Consider the following 22,584-nt stretch of genomic DNA (forward strand, 5'->3'; position numbering starts at 1 on the left):
CTGGGTCCTACAGGACCCCAGATCAGCTCAGTAAGCTGTATATACAGTGTGCAGGAGGCTGGATTTCTCCTGCACCTGAGGCTAAATGTACCAGCCCCAGTTATAGGAGAAATCAGCCTCCAATACAAAAAAATAAGTGATCAGATGTCCCCAAAGGTCTCTTATCACCTTATGGGGACACAATCTGGAAAAAAAAAAAATATAATAAAAAAGTAAAAAAAAAAAAAGTAAATAAAATAATAATAAAATAAATAAATAAATAATACGCTAATAAAACGCTGTTATGAAAGGTTATAGCCCCACCCCCGACAACACCATACAAAATAAAAATTACCGTAACGGAGAGGAAAAACTATATTATAAAGTTTTTCAGTGACACTTTGTGTTATTAAGTCTGTCACATGTGAAGAAGCATTTTATTTCAGTCAATATAAATATGTTTCCCCGGTAAGTTCACCAGCTACTCATCCACATGCACGGCCATGGCTCTATACTAATGGAGCTGTACCCTGGGGCCGGCGCCTGTCACATCCCATCTGCAGCCCATACACTGAGTGTGAGCGGCGGCTGCCTCAGTGCTGAGTAAGACTTTCAAACACCGAGCCCTAAGCGTATGGCAGTCACGTGACCATGCAAGTAACTAGCCATTGGCTGAACTCGGACAGGGCTCTGCTGGGACTGTGTGACAAGTACAGACCTATACTTGCGGCGTAGACTGTGGTCGGGGCAGAGATGGCCGGTGCCTGTATACCCTACAATGGCGCTGGGTGCAGGAGCGGGTCCAGACCGCAGTTATTATCACACTCCCGCCTTTTCCTTGGCTCTTGGGATTATCGTGCAATGCTGTATATTATTAATACACCCTCCCTGGATTAATAACCGAGCAGGGGAACCCAGGCCGCCTACTGCTCACTGGGAAGATGAAGCTGCCCTGTAAGAGTCAGCTCTCCGGGTCAGAGCAGCGGCAGCGCTTCCTGTGAGTTTATTTTGAGCTGCTGCTGCTACCTGGATGACGGCACTTGTGTGACTGTCCCTGACTGCAGTGTCCTTCTTGTGACTGGGGCTGAGCAGTCACTGACAGTCATGGCAGAGCAGCCCCAGCACAGCGCGGGAGCAGAGCCAGACCTCTATAGAGACACGTGGGTGCGCTACCTGGGTAAGTGGAGCTGGGGTTCCTTATCAGCCACTTCATGCTGGTGATAACTAAGGAGGAGTTCTTACTCTTCAAGGAGCTGCCCTCAAGGGCAAGAACTGTCCTGCCAAGTACTTGCACGGTTTCCTGTAAGAGATAAGGAGGGTGCTAGGAGACTTTCTTACTTTTTAGGTGACCATGGGTGTAGTAAGTGGCCAGTGGGCCCTGAAAGCTCATACGGAGCCAAAGAAAGTGACAGAGGGCGACACTTTTTAGAGAACGTGTCCGTTTTATGAAATCTTTGCGACATGACTGATCTGCATTTGTTTGTTTTTCCGTGTTAATGTGAACTTGGCACAACATGTGCGACTCATGTCTGCCATTAAAAACTGCACAGTAAGGAAAGAACCAAGTAACCCAGTCTGATGGAACGGTAGATACAGAAACCGCACAGGACTGTTTCCGGAATTCCATTCATTCATATGGGAGTTACAGAAACCTAACTCGGTGAACTCTGCTGTTTGCATAAACCCAACCTCTACTGTCAGAGGGATCATGTAAGGCTGAATGGGTTGGCGGAAGGAATCCCAGAGACAGGAGCTGCATTTGTCAGACATCTAGGGCATATCCTGTAGCCATGCCATAAATGTTGTCATGGGAAAAAAACCCTTTACTGATCTTTGTATCCCTCTGTCATGGTGCTCCTTCTCGGTAGCTGTACTAGGTTTAACAAGGTATTCCAGTACTTTCATGTGAGAATGGGATTCCCTTCTCTCTCTAGGACCTGCCCCTTAAAGAGGGCCTTTCATATACTCATAAAAGCCATATATATTGGCTTTTTTGTTATGCATCTCATTGGTACCGTTAATTTAGTCACTAATCTCTCCCCACTGTCAGAAATGGCAGGTCTTACAGCTGTAGCATCATCTCTGGGCTGTAAGAAGTGTCCTCCTTCACAGTATTCTTCCGTAGGCTTGTACTGTCCTGGGGGACATTTGTTACAGTCCATCAATGACGCTAAGCTGTATAAACCCTCCTTTCTGACAGCAGGGAAATATCGGTGCTAAAACCTAAGCAATATTTCCAGTACTGGGGCACATACCGAGAAAGCTGAGAGAACGGAATTTAGCGTACTGTCAGCTTTCTAGTGGAATTTAATACCACACCTCGATGAGAACATGAAGGTCATGCATGCATGTTGCTGTTCTATTAACCCCCTTCTGCTGCTGCCATTTTTTTATTTTCATTTTTTGACTCCAAAAACTACTGGTATAACATTTTTATTTTTCCATTCACAGAGCTGTATGAGCATTTAAAGGGGTTGTCCATGCAAAATCGGATAACCCTTTAACATTTAAATCAGCCGGAGGCATTTAAAAAAAATTAAAAATGCATACTAACCTATCCTCATTGCTCCAGTGGCTTCTCCCTGGTCTCTTCTGGAGTTCCACTGATTGGTTTCAGTGGTCATGTGACCGCTGAGGTCAATCGGCAGTTCTCAGAAAGAGACCCATGATGTCACAAGTAGTGACATTGATTCTTCTCATCCGTCACTTGACCACTGAGGCTAATAAGTTGATCTCCAGAAGAAAACGCCGGATCATCAGGGACAGGGAGTATGAATTTTTCTAATGCCCTGGGGTGATTTAAAAGTTAAAAGGGTTGTCCATTTTTGCTTGGACAATCCCTTTGCAGCACCAGTTGTATTTGGTAATGGTATTTTATAATCCATATTCTGTACTGCGAAATTGGGGAAGAAATACTGTAATTGGAGAAAAACTGCATTTGTGCAATTAACTTAAGGTTTGTTTTGCCATAAGGTGTCTTTTTTGCAGGGCCAGATGAATTTTCTATTTATATTATTTAAAGATTGTCTATGTCTGTGATTTTTTTTGTTAAAATTTTTATGAGAGGAAACAGCAAAAAAAAAAAAGTCAGCTTTTACTTTTTTTTTCCTGCTGTGGTGTTCACCATATGGAAAAATATTCCAAGTTTCCCGACTAGTTTTTAACTAGTGATATTTCAGGTTATTTTCTAAGTTGCTAGCTAGCCTTCTGTTGGCTCAGGGGTTATGAAGATTGGTGATTATATATATATATATATATAAAAATATATATAAATAAAATCTCTGTCTCTTCTAGAGTCTCACTATTGAAGATCAGCTGTAAGAGACCACATTTTAAAATGAAGTATATTTGGAAACTTGAGTACATCTAGTGCTCTGGTTTTGAGCCATTACTGTTGTATGACCTCTGTTGAAGGTCAAGAAGTGCTTCTTGTGGTATAATGCAGACTAATGGAGAATTAACAGCTATTACCATAGAGCAATACTCACATCTCATAAAGTGATGTCTTATGACGACTGTAAAAATGCTATCTCTGGAACATAGTCATTCCCTACACACTGGCAGCCAGATTACCTGCTGTGTAGAGAGCTGCAGTACAACAAGGGTACAAGACTAGTTACAGTTTGCACAGCAGGGAGCCTGGTGCTACTATTCAGGTTAAAACCATGAAGTGCTAATCATAAAGTAACAGCTTATATTTGCAATATGTCTTCAGGGACTGCTGAGGCCCTATCACAGGTCTCAGCGGTCCGTGAAATTAATCAGAAGACCTAAAGACAGCAGGAAGTTGTGCTGGAGCCCAGGAGAGGTAATTTTTTTTTTTTTTTTTTTTTTTTTTTTTTTTTTTTTTTTAAGTTTGACCACCTTCCCTGGGCTTTCACAAATTATACTCTAGGGTCTGTAGAGTATAATACTGCCATTTTCAGTTTAGATGTGCTTGTCCGAACGAAATTGCAGGTGGAACCTCACGAATATTGTAATACCCAAACCGAAATAAGAGACGTGAATCAAATTATGTTGGTAATCCTTGCTGGTTTGGTTTTGGTTATTTTTCCATTAATCACCCAACCCTACTTATTAGTATATTCTGATATGAGATAATTCCTAACATTTCTTAATGTATACAGCCTTGCATGGGCAAATAAGGAAATATAATGCTACCAATTTCATAAATACGAAGAAGCTAAACTTAATGCACAGATCTCACCAATTGTAACCTATATAGATGGGGCTTTATTACCGACCTATCACGCACGCACGCACGCACGCACACGGAGGAGGCTTTTTCAGTGTTGACAAGACTATTTATGGCCTACAGACTTGTCAGATAGATCATCTTTCAGGAAGAGCACAGTAAAGGTTGTCAGTACCTGGAACCTTCGGAATATGAGTAACCAGCAGTCTCTCTTAACTCATGAATACAGTGCTTCTATTGTATCTTTCTAAGATCCTAACCTTTGTGCTAGCTTTTCACCATGATGAGTATTGCAGAGCTTCGTGGCATTGACAGCTGTAAACCAGGCAGACTTAATGCATTGCTTTAAGAGGCTTCAGGGGAATTGTCCCATTTTCAGAAAAAGCAGCTGGTACATTCCTAGCTTCTTCTCTAAATAATAGATGAAACAATGTGACAGTACTCTGTGTATTACAAAATAAAGCTTCTCTAATCTAGTAAAAATGTGAAATAAAAAATTCCAATGTTAACTTCAATTCAGACATACTGCTTGAAGTTAGTCATCTGTGTGACCATGATCTAGTAGGAGTCCCCACCACCACACACACCATTTTGTAGTACCAAAATTTTCAATAAGTGTCTTTGCTTGGAATGCTTCTTTAGGCCATCTACACATTTTGCACGATTGTTGTGGAATTTCATCTGCAAAACCCACAAATGTTATTACGTTTCTTTGCAGAAATATTGCAGTTATCGGCTTTTAGTAGCACTCCTTGATGCTGTGGTAAAATGTAGATCTGTGCATATCATTCTAGTGAGGTTCTATTAATCATGGATACCCAGTAGAATACAGTACAGCTTCTGCTGTATGCTCAGAAAGAAACTGAGCATTTAACCTGGACACAAGCTCAGCGTTTACGGCAGTGGTAAAATGCCAACCAGTGAAGGGAAAGCAATGAGGTGGCAGCTTCATGCTCTAGACTGAAAAAAAAAAAATTATATAATATATTGATATATATATATATATATATATATATATATATATGAGCCAATTACTTCATGTCGAAACAGGTTTATAGTTGTCAAGATGTTCATGTCATCCCCTAGCTTCCATACCACATGCTAAACATGATTTTTTTTTTTTTTTTTTATCTTTTAGGCTATGCCAATGAAGTTGGGGAATCATTTCGTGCCCTGATACCTAAAACTCTTGTTTGGGCAACCTATGGAGTTGCCACAGCTTATGTAACAGCAGATGCAGTAGATAAAGGACGCAAAGCGGCTCAGGTATGGTTTCATGCTATAGGGTAGGGACATTAACTGGGGGGGGGGGGGGGGGGGGGGGGGGGGGGGAAAAAAAAAAAACTAAACAAAGGCAGCTCAATTAATCCTGGGAAACTTACATCTATTCATTTATTTTGCATCCTGTCACTCAAGATAACCAGTCAGGATTATTTATACATGAAACACTGATACCAAGAGTCAAACAGAAGGTCATGCAAAACTGTTCGGGATGGGGGGGGGGGGGGGGTCTTAAAATGAGTTGCACATTATTCCTAAGAGGTAAAATATTGAATTGTAATTTCAACTTGGGTCAAAGTAGAGCTAGAGCTGCCATTTTGGTAAATTGAATACTCGCACATACCTGGTAGCATCATGTGGATTGGGTTGTTTCAACAGCAGGTACTGTTCAGGTTAATAAACAGCCAAGTCAGCCAGGAGTAAAATAGAGATAACCCCTTCTTAGCAACATTTGCCATAAAGCAAAGCAGCATAAGGCTATGCTACAACTATAATAACCCCTCAGACACCCCATTTCCCCAAAATGATACTAATGAGAATGACAAACTTTACCTCAAATCTGTTTATGGGAAAAGAATGCGAGAAGGTTGGAAAACTCTGCATAAGAGTAAAAGTCAAGATGTAAGCTATGCTCTCATACTTTTAATGTATAGTAAATTTTGCTAGTTTACAGCATCTTCTTTACTACGTCTTTAGAAAAACACAGATGGCCCAGATCGGGCAGCAGATGTCACAGTGGCTGTGGTAGATACCTTTGTTTGGCAAGCTCTTGCATCTGTAGCCATTCCTGGATTTACCATCAACCGAATATGTGCGGCTTCTCTTTACCTGATGGGACGAGTCACCTGCTGGCCTCTTCCAGTACGCAAGTGGGCAACTACTGCAGTAGGACTCTCAGCTATTCCTTTCATTATAAAGCCAATAGACAGGTAGGTGTTCTTAGGAAGACAAAGTGTTTGCAGTAGTTTGTTGAAGTTGGAAGTGTAGGTTATAGTGAATCTACACTTGTGTTTTATAACTAAGGCATTAGCCAAAATGACGTGTTATCCTCAAAATGGTGGCCAGCTATCCAAACCACCCATATACACAAACTTGGTGCTTATGTGGAACCTTGATGCCAAGTCTAACTACATGTTCCATTCTCCAGATCAGTGGACTTCTTACTGGATTCAAGCCTTCGCAAGCTCTATAATACACATGACAGGAATCCTGATGAAGCACGGCCTGCTTGATGTGCTACAACAATGGTTCTGAAAGGATGGATTTAAAGCACTGCGGTTTGGGACACTAAACCCCTGGTCTATAAAGTCTGAGAGTAGTTTAGTGTCCCAAATTGACCTGACAGGTTCCCTTTAAGAGCATGTGCAATACTTGAGGACAAACATCTACTTTCCAGCATGTGAACTATGCAACAATAAAGGACACAGCCCATTTGAAGTATGTTGGGGTAGAGTGTGAGGCCTTATGGACTTAAAATAAAGTATTCTTTCCTGATCACTTTTACTGTGAGAAACTGTCATTGTTGTATACTTAACTCTTTTCTAAAAGTATTCTTTTACATAGAAATTCTTCATATCCAAGTCCACTGGATGCCATTTAATATCCTCCACCTCCATTTACACCCTTTTGGCAAAGACCTTCCCCATATCAATTAAAATAAAGATGAACGAGAATGTGACATGGTGGGGGAGTGAAACTTTACTTAAGCATTCAGTTTATCAGGAACAAGCAATTGCTTATCAAGCTCTTTAGTGTTGTGACGACTTGTTGCATGGCTGTACACAGCGACACCCAAGGACAACAGCAGGAGGATTGCTAGCTCCAGAAAAAGGGCTCCAACAGCAGGTGGTATCGGGAAGTCTAAGAATGAAAAACCAACTACAGTTAAATTGAGTATAGTCTCAGTAATTTTCAGTGAAAATCCAGTTAAGGTCTAGCAAGTTATATAGTTTGGATGCCTCCATATATAGAGGTAGCTTTCCAGCCCATTAAAGATTTGCAGATTACCTGATGCAGTTCCCAATGTCTTAGATTCATTCATTGAGCTGGGACTCCCATTAATACTTGGACTTAGGATCTTATATGGCCCCAGAACCATTGTATGGATAATGCCAGAATCAGTTTTATCTAAAATAAAATAGAAACCGTCACTACATTATTCACATCAGTACTTCAAGTGTGGATGGCGGAGTATCATACAGCAGATCTTCTACACACTACATTATGGCAGCTAGTCTCCATGTACCATTTAAGATTACTACAGATAACATTTTGTGTAATTTACCAGTTCAACAAGTCATAGTCTCTAGAAACTGTTATTACCACTTTACACATGGCAGCTTTCCTGAAAAGTCATGAAGTGAAACTATTCTATACTACTGAATTCAGAGCACTGTCAGCTTCCCTGTTATATGTCCTGGTGGTGGAGACATTGTGCCATTAGTATTGGTATCACTGGGAGCATTCCTTAGCAATATTATACTGTAAATCCCACTCTTCTGACAGTGAGGAGATATCAGTGCCAAAGTTAAAGGCACCGATCTCCAGGTTACATACAGAGAAAGCTGACTGCACCCCGTATTCCGCACACAGTTGGCTTTCTAACATTACATACAACGCAGATAAGGACCTACCCATTTGTCAAATAGAATCTATTGCCACCTACCATTAGCATCTCTCCTCCTTCTGAGAGGTGGGTTACAGATTGAATCACAGCAACTGCAGAGATCACTATATGGATTGCCAAGAAGCTGCCATCTGATAAAGGTTAAAAATACCATTAAACAAGTCTCAAAACTAAACCCCAATGAGTTATTTGTCTGTAGATTCCAAAGTCAAAAATAGTCACATTTCCCAGACCAACTGCTTTAAATTTGAGCGTCATAACCATTTAGGATCCATTGTCCTGCACTCAAAGGCATTGTTATTACAGGATTGGCAACCCACAGGAACAAAAGTCACTATCATGCTGCAAAAGAAAAAAATATCCTTGTACCGTGTTAGCCAGGGGATATGAAATGAAATTTTTTTTGAGAGAATTTCTCAGTAGTTGATACCTTTTTTAATGGCTAACTTAAAAAGTTTTTTTTTTTTTATGACATACCGAGCTTTTGGGACAGTTAAGAGCCATGGTGGTGTAGAAAATGCAGCTGGTAGGAGACTACACTCCTTGTAGCCAACGTTGCTGTGAATGGACAGAGCTAGAATGCTTTGATTTTGGTTTAGCTGAGCAGTTGTATATGTGGAGAGTTCTGTAAATAACTTGGGGGGGGGGGGGGGGAGGGGTCATATAGATCCTACACTTTCTCCTTCCTTCCTCCCCCCCCCCCCCCCCCCATTTTATAGTATTGGAGCAAGAACACCATTTTTCAAATTTGACTCCCTATGAGGCTCTAATGTACCCCAATACAACCAGTAAGGTTGGTTATTTTCATGACCTTGTACTTTGAGAACTAGCATTTGCCAGTAGCGAGTGAGTTGATCATTATTGTATCGTTAAATGCATCTGGCCCCAACAAGCAAGAATAGAGACAATGCTAGTGTGAACCTAGTGTCAGTTTTAAGGCTTCTAAATTTATGTTAATTCAGAGCCGGTGACCCTACCATCTCTAGGATCAGTTTGCTAGATGTAATGGGACATAAATGCTGTGTGAAGTGTAACAAACTTCTGTTCCCCAACTGTCCCTTTAGGGTTTCAAGTTACATTTTAGTATCACTTACAGTACACATGAAAGGTTTGATATCAGAACAAAAGGGTTCATTTTCTCTTTAACCCCTTCCTGCCACAGCCATTGGCCATTCCTGCCTCACCTGTTAATGTCACTGCGGTAAGAGCAGGCCTTCAGTCCATTTAGACTCTTAGGATCCCAGACAATCAACTTAAAATGAAGGTAGATCTGCACAGAAAGGAAAGAGTGTAAAGCCATCATTGCCATAATCCACTAACTTCTCACAGGGTGTTTATACATGCCTTGTCAGCGGAGTCTGCAAACTTCATAGCTGGGAATGTAAGCCAGACTGTATCCAGTGTAAGAGGCTCCACAAACCTCGAAGAAGCTACTTTACCATCTATGAAACATCTGGAAGGGAAGTTAGTTGTACATTGAAGCAGCAACCACTGAATATGAAATGGCATTTATTTTGTCAGGTCAAGTCACCCCATTCTCTAGTACATACATATACTATATAACACTAATACGACATCTCAAAGTCTGAAAGTTCCTGAACTGTTAGGGCATGTTCACATGGCAGAAAATGGATTCTGCATATGTACATAACACACGGCTAGCCATGACGGAATGCCGATGCAGTGCACTGGCATCCAGTTGTGGCATTCCGCTCTGGATTAAGCCCGAATGAATGGGCCCAATTGGGAGGAAGTCTTGCACTGTGGATGCCGTGGCTGAGTCAGCCACAGAAAGGGGCATGGCACTTTCTTCCACTACTAGCTAATGGAAAAAAGCAGCAAGTGGCTCCCATTGAAGCGAATGGGAGCAGATTTTGAGGCGGATTCCAGGTCAAAATCTGCTGCCAAACTAACTCCGTGTGAACGAGCCCTTAGACTAACAACTTTGGATTTTCTGACAATATTTGTGTTAATACATTCTTTAATATACTTTACAAACAAATAGTCTCCTTTCTGTGAAGTCCTGCATTTATATTTTTTTTTCCCAATCTTTGTTTCTGTATTGACAGCTATTCCTGCCTCACTGTTACTGTGTATGGTGTTTGGGGCTGTGCAAGATGCAGAGAATTTGAGGGGTAGGGGGGTCATTAGTTATATCTTTGGTGTTATGTGTACAAACTTTCTTTTGGAGACATATAGAAGAGGAGATTGTTTGAAGCCAATTAGGATACAAGTGGAGATGCTTTTATATTATACAGCTGCGTATTATAGATCCTAAACTTGACGGTTTTGAACCAAATCTTTTTTATATGGCACAAAGATTACTGAATTGACCCTCCCCCACCCTCATTTTAGCCAAGTCTTACACAGCTCATACTCCATACACAGTAACAGTCAGGTAGTAACAGCTCTCAATACAGAAGCAAGAGGGCATGGGGCCCAAGATTTCACAGAAAGGAGACTGTTAATTAAACATTACAAAATTAATGGCAAATACTGACAAATCAAAAGTTTAGTTAAGCTTTAAAATAAAAATCCATGTATTAGGTTACATGTAAAGTGCATAGGAGTTGCCTTTTTCATTAAAGAAAAAAAAAAAAAAAAAAAAGTTTAAATAAAAACTCCTGAAGACTGCTCAACAGGGTCTTGATAGTGACATCTGAACCAAATGACAAGGGAAACCTCAGCTGAAAAAAAAAAAAAAAAACAACGATGTTTTACCCGTGGTTGTTGATTAAGACATAGCGCTGATATGATGTACTAAGGAGATCTGTAGGCGCTACAATGCATTCATCTACAAAGAGCTGCAGAGGCAAGTGGTTGGACGCAAGCACAGATAGAGACAAAGATATTGGAGAGCCAATATAGAATTGTTTTATATCTGAAGTCTTTGAGAAGTCATCTGGATGAAAAAATAAAAAGTAAAAATAAAGTGTTAGTCTAAAAGTAGCATGGTGCAGTTTAGCTAGCTATGTAAAGCAGTGACAGTTATGAAGCATATTCCTTTAATATAACTAAGAAGTACACATCTTACTAACAATACTAAGATATTCACCATTCATGAGTTGAAACGAAAAGTTAAGGTGCCCTTCTCCAGATACTTGCACCCTCTTAAGAGTTTCAACAGGGATAGGAGTCAATGACCTAAGAGAAAGAAATATACAAGTTACTCTTAGGCCCACATTGTGTTATTGCAGCTTGTTACAGATTTTACTGAGGTTTGCACCAAAACCAGGAATGGATTGAGCAGGAGTATAGGTAGTTTCTATAGGGTTCCCTTTCCTTTCATAGCCATTCCTGGCTTTGGCTCCAAAAACCTCAGCAAAATCTGGAAGAGAAAAACCCACAACATGAGGCCTCAGCCTTAAAGGAGTTTTCTGGGCAATATATACCGTATATCTGTTAGTGTTATTAATGGATTCAAAGTGCATCCATATACTTTTAGCAGTGTTTTGCGTGATTTCTAGGCATCTGAGGTATCTTCTGCATTTGTTTACATGTGTAGCCTCCTGTGTACACTACCTCCCTGTCACTGAGTTACCCCCCCAATCTTCCTAGTTAAAATACTACACTATCCTGACTACTAGCACCCCTCCCTCCTAACTACACTAAGCTAGCTATCCTGCCCACTGATGGCCCCCATCCCATACTTATCTAGCTTGCATAGGAGCCAGCGCCTCTTCTCTTCACTGTGCGCAGCCTGGAGATGCTGTGCACAGACCAGAATAAACATGTGAAGTACAGATGGATTGCCATCTCTGCCGCCCATGTCTTGAACTCACCTCCAGACTGCACAACCACTTCAAGAGAAGAGGAGGACCCATTCCAGACACAGGAAGCCACAAGTACTGGTGATGTTTTGTTAGATGGAACATCACCAGAGAAGGAGTGTCATGTTCAACCTCTCATCTATGTCAGCAATGTGACTAGTTCTAGGTCATCGGTTCTCAGAGAAATACAATCTCCCATAACTATATGGTGTATGGCACAGGTAATATCAGGAGTCTCATAAGTCTGTTTAATTTCATATCTGTAGGCAATGTGAGAGCTAGGAGTGACGAGGGTGGTGACACTACTTGTATGTGGCCATAGTGGAATCTGGTCCCCAGGCTACCGCTGCCTTACATGCAACAACTAACTGGTGTTTTGTTTGCAGGCTTTAGTTACTGCCCATGTGGTTTTGCTGTAAGGCCTGAGTTTACACAGAACTTAATTGAATTGCATGTGGTTTTTAACCCTTTAATGACAGGGTAGTTTAAGTGTTAACACTTTCCATCTTTGCTGTCCAAATGCCATAGCCTGCTGTTAAGAATAGCTAAAAAAAGGGCACAAGTTGTACTTTCAGTTGGCACCATTTTTGGGGTTCATACATTTTGACTAGCTTTTATCATTTTGGGTGGCCTATGCGTAGTGGGAAAAAAAAAACAAAAAAAAACACACACACACCACACACACCACACACACCACACACACCACACACACCACACACACCACACACACCACACACACCACACACACCACACACACCACACACACCACACACACCACACACACCACACACACCACCCAGCAATGAAATCCAGCTAAAGCTACTCAGTATTTCACTTACAGAAGTGAAAGCATCAGTGGCCCAAGGGCTGAATGTGATACAGCTGCATCCAGATCATGTTAGGTCAACCTTAAAATGATAGTTGAATGAGAACTCACGTGTTTGATATACAGTTTATCTGCTGTCGAAAATACTGAGAAAACACATTTACAGCTGTAAAAGCAGGTGGGTTGTAAACTAAATCCGCGAAGAACTTCACAACATTGCCAAAGGCCTATGAAGAGAGTGTGAGATTTGGGATGCAGGCATTAATATAAAAATTTTGCACGAATTACAGTTAACATGTACATTCAGCACAATATATTGGTGAAATTTTGATTACAAAAATATAAATAAAACTAAGTGACAAACTGACATCGGGACCTGGATGGTAGAGTGACACTATTGCCACTAGATGGAGCCAGAGGAGAACACACATGCACACTAGTTCACTAGTTTTGCCAAAGACTGAAGGTTATGTGAAAGACCCATTTTAGTTCAGCTTGGGCCAGAAAACTGAAAACCTAGAAGATGACCTCCAGACACACAACTTTCTATGTCAAACTCTGTGCTACTTATGTACATTGTTCTTCCACTGCAGGCTTTTCTGCTTCTAAAGAGAATTTTATTTAATATAAAATCCCTTGCTCCCGCTCAAATCAATCCCATGATGGCTCATCACATCATATGACCAGCTGGAGCCAGTACCATCTCTGCCTGCTATGAGATACTGGCGTTTCTGTAGGTGCAACCAACATGCTACAATGACTGTAAAACACTGCTCCCCCCACGTGGCATTTCCGCCATGGGTAAGCTGCAGTCTTTATGCCATGTGGGGCCCTGACTTCAAAGCTTTGTGTCAACTGCAAATATTGAGATTTTACTCTATAATCCTTCTACCAGGTCATTACCCCAGTCTGAGTGTCCCATTAAATAACCACCTTCTGTTTACCGTACATGAGCCAGTTAGAGCTCTCCTAGTCCAAGTGCACACCTTGCTGGCATTTCTGCATCCCACCACCTTATACTTCCCTGGTTAACAGGTTTTTTTTTTTTTCCCATTATAGTTTTCAGACGACATTTACATTTTTACTTATTGCAAGTTATTCCTTGTGGACCATTTTTAAGCCTACATATAAGATGTTAGGAAGCTACATGTCTAGAGGAGTTACGTTACCATTCTGGAGAACATGCAGTCATAAAGGCTGTACTCGAACACCAGGAAGCCTAGTAGTGCAGTGGTACTGGAGACTGGACATTTCCCCAAGGTCAGGCTTCCAGGGTCCAACAATACTCTGTTGTTCAAGGGATCTCTTTTAACAGCCACACTTATAGATGTAGTATTGCACTGATAGAAAACGGTATTCAGGGGAGCTGGCAAGAGAAAGACATTTCTACATTAATACAGTGGTACAAAAGTTAGTGTGACTGAATAATGACATCTTGGAGACAAAGCTATTGGAAAACTCCACACAAGCTATACTGGAGTTAGTTTGAAAGAGGTTATTGTGAAAGCACATGAACCCAAGTAAGGTGGCAATAAGAGCAAGACTCCCTGCCCACAGATGTACCAAAAAAAAAATAAAAAAAAATGTCACACTGCTAGTAGGGCAGATCTGTGTGTAACTTCAAGGAGACCTTGAGAGGCTTGTCCATTGCAAGGAATTAAGTCAGCGAGACTAAGTGATTAGACATGAGGACTGCATAGACAGTAGGTCGCTTGCTGAACTATTGGGAGACCCACAGACAAGACAGAATTACATAGGATCCTATAAAGAGCAGACTGAGCTGATCAGGGAAGTCATTGACACCTTAGACCAGCATACTGGAGTTAGTAAGGAATAAATTTGTTGCACACACTATTTGGATTCGTGAAAAGAATAGTGTTTTATTTATACAGAAATTGTTAACGCCATTGACACATTGCAAAAGAATGCTGATAATGAACTAGATCCGCAATCTTATTTGACGTTTCGGTCCTTAGACCTTCCTCAGAAATGATCTATATGGTGTAGAGGTAGAATTTCAGGCAAAAGCACAGGGTGGGTGCGATCTAGTATGATGGAGCTAGCATAGCAGGAGGACAGGAGTAATGTCAATGGCGTTAATTTCTTTATAAATAAAACACTATTCTTTTCATGAATCCAAATAGTGTGTGCAACAAATTTATTCCTTACTGATACTAAGGGGGTCGAAGGACCTTTTTTGTTAGCACCACATAAGACAAAAATAGTGTGCGGTACCACTGATTTTTTCCAGAGCATACTGGGGTTGACAAGTCATGAAGTGGCCAGCTTGTGAAAATATGTGCTAGGGCCAACAGAATGTAAGATCATGGTCATTGAGGTGCTAGACTCATACTCAAGGGAGGCTACGGCTGAGTTACAGAGAGGCCATATTCCCTTTGAACAGGTTAAGCAGTGAGATTGTTGACCAGCATGTAATGAGTGGAAAGAGGGGTCATTTGGGAAAGGGCTCTCATGTGGGAATGAAGAGTTGTGTTGTAAAGCTGAATTACAAGTTCTTTGTTGTGTTCAGGAAAGTGTCAGGTGAATATATGGAGGTATGTGGTGTGACCAGGGACCCGAGAGGGTTACAGCCTTGTGCTCTGTGATGTTAAGTCCTTTCCACCCTGCTTACAATAAGACAACCACAAAATCCTACAAAGAAGTTTTATTTCTTCTAGCAGAAGTGTGAGCAAACAATAAGCAATATTTCAGGCAAGATCTTTATCAAGCTGTGTGTTCACAACTGAAGTTCCTGAACCTAGCAGACCACATTTTCAGTACACAGGAGTCTGTCAGCTCTTGTAAGCCATTTCAGTATAATGTACAAGTTTCGGCAAGCTACAGCTTCAACAATGAACGCTTTGTATTAGCAGCTTTCATTTTACAACTTTCACAGTTGCACCTTTTTCTCTGATTTTATGGTAGTAGATAATAGCTCTAGATTATGCCATACCAGAAGGAAGGAGTGCAGAGGGAACAAGAGTGGCACAATTCATCCCAAACAAGGCTCAGTAAGAACAACTTACTTGAATAATGAGCATGTGGTGGTTCTGATGGATGCAGTTTGAAGAGCCAAAAGAGAAATATAAAAACCTGAAGACACCACAGTTTTATATCCCCTCTGGTTTTAGGAACAAAAAAAAAAAACAAAACAAACACAATTACATGCCTTTACCTCCTATCCACAGGAAGGATTGGAGGAATAAGGTTCTTATAGCACAAGACCTTTAATATTTTTTCTTCGTCTCTGCTAATTATATTTATGCAACACAATAGGGGCCTCAACTACCCCCCAGCGATCAATAGGATGCATGTCCATAGGTGCCCCCTGTCAATGGCACAGTTATGCACATGCATGGCCACTGCTCCAGCTTGAGATCACAGTCCTAAAAGCGAATGTTGAGGTATTCACCACAGCTTTAACCCTTTGCAGTGTAGAAGCACACCCATTACTATGAGGTGCTTATGTGTCACAGTTCTGATCAGTCAAAAAAAATAAATTTTGAAAACCCATCAAGAATAGTGCAAGCTTTTCAGAATTGCTTTTACAGCAACTGGTAACATTTGGCTTAAACGGAAGTAAAAATTGAAACTATTCCATATTAACTTATCAGAAAAGAACTAAATATTGAGCAGAATGGGTCAGTATGATGAAAGCCCCCTCATCACTTTCTATTTGATAACATAGAGGCATCACCTAAAACAGCCACCTTGACAGGTCCATTGAACAAATCCCTTCACCACCACCTCCCCCCTTCCCATCTTCCCCAATAGCACTTTTGCATGAGCACCCATGAGCCTTTAGTTCAATTGAGTCTACACATTGCAGAAAAGCTGCTTTTTTTTGTTGCAGACTGTGGGTTTTGGCTTGGGGGAGGGGAGGGGAGGAAAGAGAAAAAAAAAAAAAAAGTGTAAAAACAATTCCATTATATTTCCTATTCCTTTAAAGCAGCAGTTTTTGCAGCAATTTTTTTTTTTGGAGCCAAGGTCAAGAGTGGTTTAAAAGTTAATGGAAACGATAAAGGAAGTGCTTATACAGCCCCCTCTGCTAAATCCTGGCTTCAGCCTCACATTCCTGCCACCATTGATCCCTAGGATGAAGCCCCATTCATGTGAACACGGTCTTGGCACCAGTGCAGGGAAAGTTAGACCGAGCTCCACCATCACTACAGACCCTTTATTCATGGCATGCAGGTCAGGCACACAAAGTGATAGCACTGGCTAGCAAAGTGCCATGGGAATACAGAATTTTTGTAAGACCTATCCAAATTCAGGCTCTGTGAATCCCAAGGCAGAAAGATGAGCCTAAACATACTACCAATGAGTCAGTCACACAGTCATAATTAAAAAGTGCACCCATTAAAGGTAACAGGAGGCATATTCTGGCTGGATTTGGAGCTGCAATGTCAGTAAACTACACAGAACCAGACCAAGACTAGAGTGTCTGAATGCAGCGGAATACTGGTAAAAACCTGACATTACTCAGTTAAGATCTCATACAAAGCAGACAACTCTAGATTATCAACATTGCTCAGCAGAGGAGCACATATAATGTACACCATACTGAGTGTGTCAGGTTGGTCACATAGTACACTACATTTGGTAGTCATCGACGGTGCCCCACAACTAGTAGATAACCTGCTGTGACCATATGCCATACAGACAAACCATCAGGCCAGAGGTACAGGAACAGATTTTAACCACTGGGCTACAGCTATAGTCCACATAGCTGTATTGTACACAGGCTAGTGGGCTGCAGCTACCACATGGTGCCCAAATAATTTCAAGCCAATTCTCATTACAGTTACCACATGGCCAGTACTAAGAGATAGCAGATGTGAAAGACCCTTTTATCTTTTTAGGTCAATTTTATCACACTTTGTAGTGGAAATTTCTATAATACATCACATACAAAGCTACTTACCATTCTGACTGCCTACATCATAAGCCACCCAGGAAAGCCACAACAGCAGCAGCGCCAGCCAACTCCCCATACTGAATACCCTTACCCTTCTACTTCACAGCCAGAAGATATAAAGAATTACAAGTGCTGAGATTAGACCCAGGTGAATCTACTTCACAGCACTGGATATTAACCATTTGGGGATATATACACTGCTGGTTTTCTGCCATTGAAATGCTGGAGGAAAGAAAAAATTCACTACAGTCACCCGACAGTGAATAATGGCCGTGCGATGTGAGTTATTTAATGGACATCACATGGCAGAATTAAATTCATTGTCAGTCAATGGGGGCTTTTCATATGACTGTTCTAGTTCATGTCCTATTTTTGTACATTTTCACAGATCCCTCCATACACTCAAATATATGGGAGATTTGTGAAATCATCTGCCCTTTGGGTGCAAGGCGGCTGTGAAACATGGATGCTTTTCATGTCTGTTTTGCACCTCAGTAATCTGGATGTAGCCTTAGGCTGAGGTCACACATTATGGAAAGACTTCACCCTTCTACTGAAACCACTACTGGCTTTGGCTCAATCTAATAAGTGTGTAGTAACCACAGTATGTCCTACATGTCAGAAATACAATGTACACCAGTAAGGGCTCGTTCACATCTGCGCCCAGCACTCCGTTATGCAGGTTTCCGTTTCCTGCATAAAACAGAGCAGGATATGGAAACCTGCAGGACTCTTTCTCACCCATTCATTTGAATGGGTGAGAAAGCTGTCCGGCCGTGAGCAGTGGTGTGCGTTTTATGCTCTCCACTGCGAAACCGGGTTTTTTAATCTGGACACAGAGTCGGACATGCAGTACTCTGTGTCCGGATTTAAAAAAACGGTTTCGCGGCGGAGAGTATAAAACGCTCACCGCCGCGCACGGCCGGACCCGGTCTGTGCTTTCCGTCTTCTTGCATGTAGAAGACGGAAAGCACAGAACGGAGAGTAGAACGCAGGTGTGAACCTAGCGTAAGGGACTGGGGGAGATTTCAGGTTTAACATGGCATCTTTGTCCATGACTCCCATCGTGTGACCAAAGACAGCCATGCCAACCTGCAACTCCTTCATTATTGCTCTCCTTAACTACTGCTGGAATTTTTGGTGACAAGATAAGAAGTCCTAGTACAAGTCCATTCTTTTACATTAGTGAAGGAGTCGCAGTACAACACGGCAATCTTTGGTCAGGCAACAGGAGCCGCACTCAAAGTTTCCATGTAGCCATAGCCTATACCTGACAGACTGGAGTGTCCCTTGATCCTTCAAAGTGTCATATGAGTTGTATAATTGAAAAAATAGAGGACTAAAAATGCTCCACTTTTTAAAAAAACTGGCATGACCAGTTTAGTACATTTCCCAATGTGTTATCTCATGTGAAATTGAAATCAATTGGTTTGATGTGATTTGGTATTGTGTCATCGGGGGTGGGGCTAGAACCTGTGATGTGGACATAGTATTGGCATATTATTTTTTAAATTATTTTACTTTATTTTTTTACTTTTCTATTTATTTATTACATTGTGCCCCCATAAAGTCAATTGAGCTTTGTGGGACATTTTCACAGTATATTTCTGGTGGGGGGCTGATTTCCCCTGTAACTGGGATTTATAAATTTAGCTCCAGTTAAAGGAGAACTGTAGCCTCCTGCCCATAAATGTAGAGATGATCTGAGTCCTCCATGACCCAGCAGCTCTTACAGTCTCTGGTTCTCGGCGGATCACTTAACCACCAGGTCAGAGGAGAGCCACATTATGGCAGCCCCGTAGCTGTATAGATAGTACCATTGAGCGCTGTGTATACAGCAATTGGAAGGGTAGGGACAATAATAAACCATCCCTGCCTTTTCTCGAGGAGCTCCAGCTGTAATAAGAGTCAGCTCACCAGTTCCGCAACTGCACGATTTCATGCAACTGTTTAACACTACAAGGTCATACTGGCGGTCTGGAACTGGTTAAGTATAGCCGATAAAAACAAAACAAAAATACACCATTGTGCTACCCAAACGTGTGCAGTACAGTCATGGCCAAAAGTTTTGAGAATGATACAAATATTAATTTTTACAAAGTCTACTGCTTCAGTTTTCCTAATGGCAATTTGCATATACTCCAGAATGTTATAAAGAGTGATCAGCTTAACAGCAATTACTTGCAAAGTCAATATTTGAAAATGAACTTTATCCCCCAAAACACATTTCAACATCATTGCAGCCCTGCCTTAAAAGGACCAGCTAACATCGTTTCAGTGATTGCTCCATTAACACAGGTGTGGGTGTTGATGAGGACAGGGCTGGAGATCAATCTGTCATGATTAAGTAAGAATGACACCACTGGACACTTTATAAGGAGGCTGGTGCTTGGCATCATTGTTTCTCTTCTGTTAACCATGGTTATCTCTAAAGAAACACGTGCAGTCATCATTGCACTGCACAAAAATGGCCTAACAGGGAAGAGTATCGCAGCTAGAAAGATTGCACCTCAGTCAACAATCTATCGCATCATCAAGAACTTCAAGGAGAGAGGTTCCATTGTTGGCAAAAAGGCTCCAGGGCGCCCAAGAAAGACCAGCAAGCGCCAGGACCGTCTCTTAAAAGTGTTTCAGCTGCGGGATCGGGCTACCAGCAGTGCAGAGCTTGCTCAGGAATGGCAGCAGGCAGGTGTGAGTGCATCTGCACGCACTGTGAGGTGGAGACTCTTGGAGCAAGGCCTGGTCTCAAGAGGGCAGCAAAGAAGCCACTTTTCTCCAGAAAAAACATCAGGGACAGACTGATATTCTGCAAAAGGTACAGGGAGTGGACTGCTGAGGACTGGGGTAAAGTCATTTTCTCTGATGAATCCCCTTTTCGATTGTTTGGGACATCTGGAAAACAGCTTATTAGGAGAAGACGAGGTGAGCGCTACCACCAGTCTTGTCTCATGCCAACTGTAAAGCATCCTGAAACCATTCATGTGTGGGGTTGCTTCTCAGCCAAGGGAATCGGCTCTCTCACAGTCTTGCCTAAAAACACAGCCATGAATAAAAAATGGTACCAGAATGTCCTCCAAGATCAACTTCTCCCAACCATCCAAGAGCAGTTTGGCGATCAACAATGCCTTTTCCAGCATGATGGAGCACCTTGCCATAAAGCAAAGGTGATAACTAAATGGCTCAGGGAACAAAACATAGAGATTTTGGGTCCATGGCCTGGAAACTCCCCAGATCTTAATCCCATTGAGAACTTGTGGTCAATTATCAAGAGACGGGTGGACAAACAAAAACCTACAAATTCTGACAAAATGCAAGCATTGATTGTGCAAGAATGGACTGCTATCAGTCAGGATTTGGTCCAGAAGTTGATTGAGAGCATGCCAGGGAGAATTGCAGAGGTCCTGAAGAAGAAGGGTCAACACTGCAAATATTGACTTGCTGCATTAACTCATTCTAACTGTCAATATAAGCTTTTGTTACTCATAATATGATTGCAATTATATTTCTGTATGTGATAAAAACATCTGACAAACACACATAAAAACCAGAGGGCAGCAGATCATGTGAAAATATAAGATTTGTGTCATTCTCAAAACTTTTGGCCATGACTGTATATACAGTGTCAGACCGGGGTATCTAGGACCCTCCAGTAAAAATCTGTATCAGTACAGTGAGTGTACTGTGCGATGCCAGGGCCCTCTGTGTTGGGGGCCCACTTTGACCTAAAGTCCCACCAGGGGATACACCTGTTCACTTGTGCGTCAGTCAGAGGCTGAGTATAAAAAATTCTCAATCCTCATGGATAAGTTGCCCTTCTTTCAGGATCCAATCACCCATCCAGAATTCAATATTTACTATTAAAATAAGAGTGCATACACAATGCTGTGCAGTAAGACGACCATTAAGTGCACCTTCCTGGCTGATAAATGTAGACTTTTCACAGACTGCCATGAGCTGGCCTTCATTGAACCACACGGATGTCATACGTGTGATTCCTGTTTACCAGACATGCTTCTGTGGTCTAAATAATTCAATGAATAGGAGCCGTGGAAGGAAGGCTGCAAAACCATACACAAATAGGACCTTTACTGAGTTTTGTGGCCCAGACTGGCCTGCACAGTTATCCATGTAATACACGGTCATGTGTGTGGCCCAATAGAAATGAATGAGTCAGTGTGCTATTCAGAAAAAAAACTAATGGCACACTGAGCTCGCCCATGGCTGTCTTCAAGTGGCCTTAAAGGGGTTGTCCCACGTCGCATACTTGCTAGTCTTTGCTGCAGTAAATTCTTCTGTCTTCCGGCTTTGTTGCGTCATTGGTGGGCGGGGTTACATATGCAAAGCCAGTGGCGAGAAGTCGTCGCTTCTATGCCGCTGGCCCTGCGTGTGCGCTGCCGATGCACTAGGCATCGGGCGTACAGCCTTCACAATGTGATACAGACCCGTCATCCGCTGTAATAGAGAGGCGGAGGCCGGGGAGTGTAGACGCCGGCACAGGTGAAGCCAGCAGCGGCAGGAGCTCCTCCGGAATAGCTGCATCGCTCCTGCCGCTTCTGGCTTCACCTGTGCCGGCGTCCACACTCCCCGGTATCCGCATCTCTATTACAGCGGATGCCGGGTCTGTATTGGTGGCCCCTTCCCTCCCCCCAAAGTGTAAACTACCCCCCTCCAGGCTCGCTCCCGTGCACTTAGCCCCTCCTCCCTCCCCCCTCAGAGCAGCAGATACGTCACTTGACTTATGACCAGATAAGTCAAGGGATGTGTCAAAAAAAAAAAATGAATAAAGTAAGATAGTGGACAAACAAAGCAGTTTTGCTGAAGCAGTGTATTTAGGAAAAGTCTTACATTCACATTAACAAGCAGTATAGATAGGATCCAGTGGCGTAACTAGGAATGGCGGGGCCCTGTGGCGAACTTTTGACATGGGCCCCCCCCCCCCCAAAGATCTCGACCGAGTCCCTCCTACGCATTCCTGCGCGCTCTATTATG

General features: G+C 42.1%; 2 protein-coding genes across 2 annotated transcripts; one reads left to right on the top strand and one right to left on the bottom strand.

Annotated features, from left to right (window-relative positions):
• The first annotated feature begins 747 nt into the window (after positions 1 to 747).
• On the top strand, positions 748 to 7,127 carry MTFP1 (mitochondrial fission process 1). The gene is made up of 4 exons (XM_075263036.1): positions 748 to 1,156; positions 5,313 to 5,440; positions 6,152 to 6,384; positions 6,603 to 7,127. Exons 1-4 carry the CDS (start codon positions 1,084 to 1,086, stop codon positions 6,685 to 6,687), a joined length of 519 nt encoding a protein of 172 aa, XP_075119137.1. The 5' UTR covers positions 748 to 1,083; the 3' UTR covers positions 6,688 to 7,127.
• A 30-nt stretch (positions 7,128 to 7,157) lies between these two features.
• On the bottom strand, positions 7,158 to 17,671 carry LOC142202712 (zona pellucida sperm-binding protein 3-like). The gene is made up of 10 exons (XM_075273033.1): positions 17,602 to 17,671; positions 13,847 to 14,043; positions 12,789 to 12,904; positions 11,137 to 11,225; positions 10,803 to 10,983; positions 9,426 to 9,534; positions 9,266 to 9,351; positions 8,121 to 8,212; positions 7,463 to 7,582; positions 7,158 to 7,315 (listed from the first exon to the last, which is right to left on the bottom strand). The coding sequence occupies exons 1-10, from the start codon at positions 17,669 to 17,671 to the stop codon at positions 7,158 to 7,160; spliced, it is 1,218 nt and encodes a 405-aa protein (XP_075129134.1).
• Positions 17,672 to 22,584: the final 4,913 nt, after the last annotated feature.

The sequence above is a fragment of the Leptodactylus fuscus genome, chromosome 1 (assembly GCF_031893055.1).
Source record: "Leptodactylus fuscus isolate aLepFus1 chromosome 1, aLepFus1.hap2, whole genome shotgun sequence".
In the NCBI taxonomy this organism is placed as follows: domain Eukaryota; kingdom Metazoa; phylum Chordata; class Amphibia; order Anura; family Leptodactylidae; genus Leptodactylus; species Leptodactylus fuscus.

Excerpts from the sequence above, each read along its gene's own strand:
- LOC142202712 (XM_075273033.1), bottom strand. The coding sequence starts at position 17,671 with ATGGGGAGTTGGCTGGCGCTGCTGCTGTTGTGGCTTTCCTGGGTGGCT. Across the intron at positions 9,535-10,802 it reads GTCTTAATCAACAACCACGG|ATGTTTCATAGATGGTAAAG; the intron begins GTAAAACATCGT and ends CTTCCCTTCCAG. Across the intron at positions 9,352-9,425 it reads TTGCAGACTCCGCTGACAAG|ATCTACCTTCATTTTAAGTT; the intron begins GCATGTATAAAC and ends CTTTCTGTGCAG.
- MTFP1 (XM_075263036.1), top strand. The coding sequence starts at position 1,084 with ATGGCAGAGCAGCCCCAGCACAGCGCGGGAGCAGAGCCAGACCTCTAT. Across the intron at positions 1,157-5,312 it reads CACGTGGGTGCGCTACCTGG|GCTATGCCAATGAAGTTGGG; the intron begins GTAAGTGGAGCT and ends TTTATCTTTTAG. Across the intron at positions 6,385-6,602 it reads ATTATAAAGCCAATAGACAG|ATCAGTGGACTTCTTACTGG; the intron begins GTAGGTGTTCTT and ends TCCATTCTCCAG.